At 44.0% G+C, this 4,542-nt stretch overlaps 1 protein-coding gene across 12 annotated transcripts in view; it reads right to left on the minus strand.

The window, feature by feature from the left end:
• The window catches only part of TAF1 (TATA-box binding protein associated factor 1), a 100,938-nt gene that overhangs the window by 86,242 nt on the left and 10,154 nt on the right, over positions 1-4,542 (minus strand). For 10 of the 12 annotated variants that reach the window (XM_017516745.2, XM_017516736.2, XM_017516744.2 and 7 more), the window contains exons 5-8: positions 3,287-3,528; positions 2,086-2,304; positions 1,455-1,673; positions 858-1,065 (exon numbers count right to left, since the gene is read on the minus strand). In XM_017516745.2, the coding sequence (XP_017372234.1) occupies positions 858-1,065; positions 1,455-1,673; positions 2,086-2,304; positions 3,287-3,528 (888 nt within the window). The remainder of the gene's footprint in view (positions 1-857; positions 1,066-1,454; positions 1,674-2,085; positions 2,305-3,286; positions 3,529-4,542) is intronic. The other 2 variants (XM_017516739.2, XM_017516746.2) reach the window with 1 other exon arrangement.

Raw genomic sequence — 4,542 nt, forward strand, 5'->3', positions numbered from 1 at the left:
ACCTCTAAACGACAGAAAAATTTTTATTTATGTGGCTGGGTGGGGTGGCTCTTGCTTGTAATCCTTGTAATCCCAGCACTTTGGGAGAACAAGGCAGAAGGATCACTTGAATCCAGGGGTTTGAAACCAGTCTGGGCAATAAAGTGAGACCTTGTCTCACTAGGAAATAAAGAATAAAAGAGAAAAAAGTATTAAGTGAAGAATCACAGTATACAAAACTGTACATACAGAAATGAGCTCAACTACACACACAGAACATTGAAAATATACCAAAAATTAACAGTTGATAACCTCCAGAGAGATTAAGTGATTTTTTTTTATGCTATACTATTTACAAAATTTTTTACATTAAGGATGGCATACCTTAAAAAAAAAAAAACACCTATTTAAGGAGAAAAAAAAGAAACTCGAATTCTAAATACAAAGGGACGTGGGAAACAAAAATATACTATAAAGTACTGTCATAGTTCAGAAAGATATTTAACTTCAGGCCGGGCGTGGTGGCTCACGCCTGTAATCCCAGCACTTTGGGAGGCTGAAGCAGGTGATCACCTGAGGTTAGGAGTTCGAGACCAGCCTGACCAACATGGAGAAATCCCGTTTCCACTAAAAATACAAAAATTAGCCAGGCATGGTGGTGCATGCCTGCAATCCCAGCTACTCAGGAGGCTGAGGCAGAATGCTTGAACTCAAGAGGCAGAGGCTGTGGTGAGCCAAGATCGTGTCACTGCACTCCAGCTGGGGCAACAAGAAGGAAACCCCGTCTCAAAAGAAAAAAAAAAATCGCAGCTAAGCCCACTTATGGTGACTAAGATTAAAGGCAGTATATGCTAGACACAGTTCGCACAGAAGCACACCTTGCTGAACATTGTAAGCCATAGCATTCCTAGTCATGCTAGAAGGAAGCCAGCCTGCCAGGCTTGCACGCTGAGGTTTTGTCCCTTTGTGTTTGACATCCTCCCCATCCCAGATAATATCATCCTCCCAATGCAGCTGTGTCACCATCAGGAAGTTTTCATCAGCCAGAAGATCAGTGCCATTGCTTTCCTCAAGTTTCCTAAATTCCTGTAGAAGTAGGGAAGGAAAAACACATTCCTGATTGGTCACTGGTCAAAGTGTCCACATTAGAGATATATTAGACACATCATCAGTGGTCTTTTTTTCTTATTACTTTTTGTTATATGTGGTCCTTTACTTGAAACAACCACCTGATAATGGAGGAATATTTGCCTATTCCCACTCCTACTCTGGCACAGCACTCATTTCACAAACAGAATCCTTAGAATAGGGCCTAGTTACCAGGGTGACATACCATACCAAATAAAAGGCTGAGATACCTAGATCTCCCACCAAAGAAACCCTACCCAATATCTCCCCAATTAAAATATAAAGCCAGTAAAAGTGACAGGAACCTGAGTACACTGATTCTTTTTTTACATACCAGTGTTACTCACCTCTACCATTCTAGATTTTATCACAGGTTCATGTTCTGTCTTTTTCAGTTTGAAGCCATAGTCAAACCCACTGCCATCTTCAGGGACACCGAGCATATCATACCACAGTCGGGCAGGCCCATAACGCCACTCAGCCACTCTTGGTTTAGTATCTGTCACTTTATCTATATCTCCAGTTGATTGGGAAAATTTGGACTCCACAGGAGCCATCATCGTGATCTGTAACAGAAGAAAGAAGTAAGAGCAGGGAGAATTTTCTGCCCAGATATCCTAAGGCTATAGAGAGTTAACAGTCAGGAGGAGAACTTAAGAGAAACTGTGAGGATGATTTACCTGGAGTTAGAATGTAAACAATGGAGGTGTATCATAGCACATTCCACCTATCAATCAAACCTTTTCAGCAGCATATCACCAAACACCCCTTTCATCGCCCCCTACCCCACCAAACATTTTTCTTCCCAAACTGGAAAGGGGCAGCCACTGAGACTGAACCCATGATTACTCATTGAGAATTAGCACAGAATTCTACCTGCTATGATGCTATTTACAATTTAGAAATAAGCTAGGGAGAATTCATTGAATTCATTTGTTCCTCTCATAGGCCTTAATCCCAGATCTCTACTTTGCCTACTTCATCATCAGAGAGACACTGCTCTGGAGGTGGTGGTGGAGCATAGTCGTAGTTCCACAAAGACTTCTGGCTGACTTCTGATTCTACTGAGCATTCCACCTCCTGGATCTGTTCTTCCTGTATCAGCTCACGGTGCTTCTTTTTCCTCTTTCTCCGAGCACTCCGCCAAACAGATGGGACATTCTTCCCTGGTCCAAAAAGACGTAGGAAGCGTAATACCTAGAACACAGAACATATTACTATGACAGAGACTCAAAGTCAGATAGCAAAACAGCATCATCTGAACCCGAAAACTCCCTTAGGACCTACTCAATTGTGGGGGAGAAATAAAGGAGTGCTACATTCAGACTTGTAACATCTAACAAGAAAGTAAAGGAGTTTCCTTAATAATTTGGACTTCATTTTTTTGTTTTTGTTTTTTTGAAATGGAGTCTTGCTCTGTCACCCAGGCTGGAGTACAATGGTGCGATCTCGGCTCACTGCAACCTCCACCTCCCGGGTTCCAGCGATTCTCCTGTCTCGGCCTCCTGAGTAGCTGGGATTACAGGCACATGCCACCACGCCAATTTTTTTATTTTTTAGTAGAGACAGGGGTTTCACCATGTTGGCCAGGCTGGTCTTAAACTCCTGACCTCAAGGTGATCCACCCACCTCGGCCTCCCAAAGTGCTGGGACTACAGGCGTGAGCCACCGAGCCTGGCCTAGACTACTTACTTTAAGATGATAGGGAAATTTCCAAACAGCATAAAACCTATTTACTAACAATATATACAACTTTTAAAAAAAGACCTGGGCTGGGCGTGGTGGCTCACGCCTATAATCCCAGCGCTTTGGGTGGCTAAGGTGGGTAGATCACCAGGTCAGGAGTTCAAGACTCACGATGAAACTCCATCTCTACTAAAATACAAAAATTAGCCGGGCGTGGTGGTGGGTGCCTGTAATCCCAGCTACTCTGGAGGCTAAGGAAGGAGAATCACCTGAATGCAGGAGGTGGAGGGTGCACTGAGCCGAGATCGTGCCACTGCACTGCAGCCTGGGCGACAGAGCCAGACTCGGTCTCAAAAAGAAAAAAAAAAAAAAAAAAAAAAAAAGACGACGACGACGACGACTTAACAGCTCCATACTCAGCATCTTAACAACAAATCTCATTATTTAGAAGAGGTCAATGGTTTGCAATGTGGGTATTCTCCATAGAACATACCTTTCCAGGTCGAAATTCTGGAAAAAGTTCTGTGACACTTGGCAACAGCTTGGTGGCATCGTGCTGCATAATCCCAGCCAAAGGAAGAGTCAGCTTTCCATCCTCAGATTCTGCCTGTGTTGCTTCCTGAGATCCCATCTCAGATTCTGAGTCAGAGGAACTACTGAAGTCCACTTTCTCTGAGGCCAAAGAGGAAGGGGCAATGATGGAGGGCAAGATGATGCCTTCTCCATTTTCAGACACTGCAACAAGGAAGAGAAACCCCTTTGGCATATAACTGTGAACATATGTCCTCAAATTCCACAAACACCCACTTTAGGCTATACACATAGCTCCATGCCAGGAGATACAGTACCTAGCACCCAAATCATAATACTAGTATGCAACCCAGAAAACTCATTCCAACTTGTTATCTCCCATCATCTCCCAACTCACCATGTACCTGGTACCCTAGGGTTGTGATGAGGAAACAAACACTATTATTACATTTACTACTTTCCATTTTGTTTTGTTTTGTTTTTTTTGAGACAGAGTTCTGCTCTGTCACATAGGCTGGAGTGCAGTGGTGAGATCTCAGCTCACTGAAACCTCTGTCTCCCAGGTTTAAGTGATTCTACTGCCTCAGCCTCCCGAGTGGCTGGGATTACAGGCATGCGCCACCACGCCCACTAATTTTTTTATTTTTAGTAGAGTCATGGGGGTCTCACCATCTTGGCCAGGCTGGTCTCAAACTCCTGACCTCAAATGATCTGCCCATCTCAGCCTCCCAAAGTGCTGGGATTACAGGTGTGAGCCACCACGCCTGGCCCTACTTTCTGTTAAGGGACCCATATTGTAACCAATAACAAAATTATTTAATACTTTATACCAGTGAGATAGTCCTAGTTCAGAGACCCATGAGCTGGACAATTTTTTTAAACCCATAGGACAACATTAAGATTGTTTGGCAGCCAGGAGTGTTAAGGTATTTTATCAGCTAAAACACCACACCCAGCTGTACTAAAGACTCTTAACTGGGCTGGGTGCAGTGGCTCACTCCTGTAATCACAGCACTTTTTAGGAGGCCAAAGCGGATGGATCACCTGAGGTCAGGAGTTTAAGACCAGCCTGGCCAATGCAGTGAAACCCTGTCTCTATTAAAAATGCAAAATTTAGCTGGCCATGGTGGTGGGCACCTGTAATCCCAGCTACTTGGGAGGCTCAGGCAGGAGAATTGCTTGAACCCAGGAGGCAGAGGTTGCAGTGAGCCAAGATCG

The sequence above is a fragment of the Cebus imitator genome, unplaced genomic scaffold (assembly GCF_001604975.1).
Source record: "Cebus imitator isolate Cc_AM_T3 unplaced genomic scaffold, Cebus_imitator-1.0 Scaffold602, whole genome shotgun sequence".
NCBI classification, from domain to species: Eukaryota; Metazoa; Chordata; class Mammalia; order Primates; family Cebidae; genus Cebus; species Cebus imitator.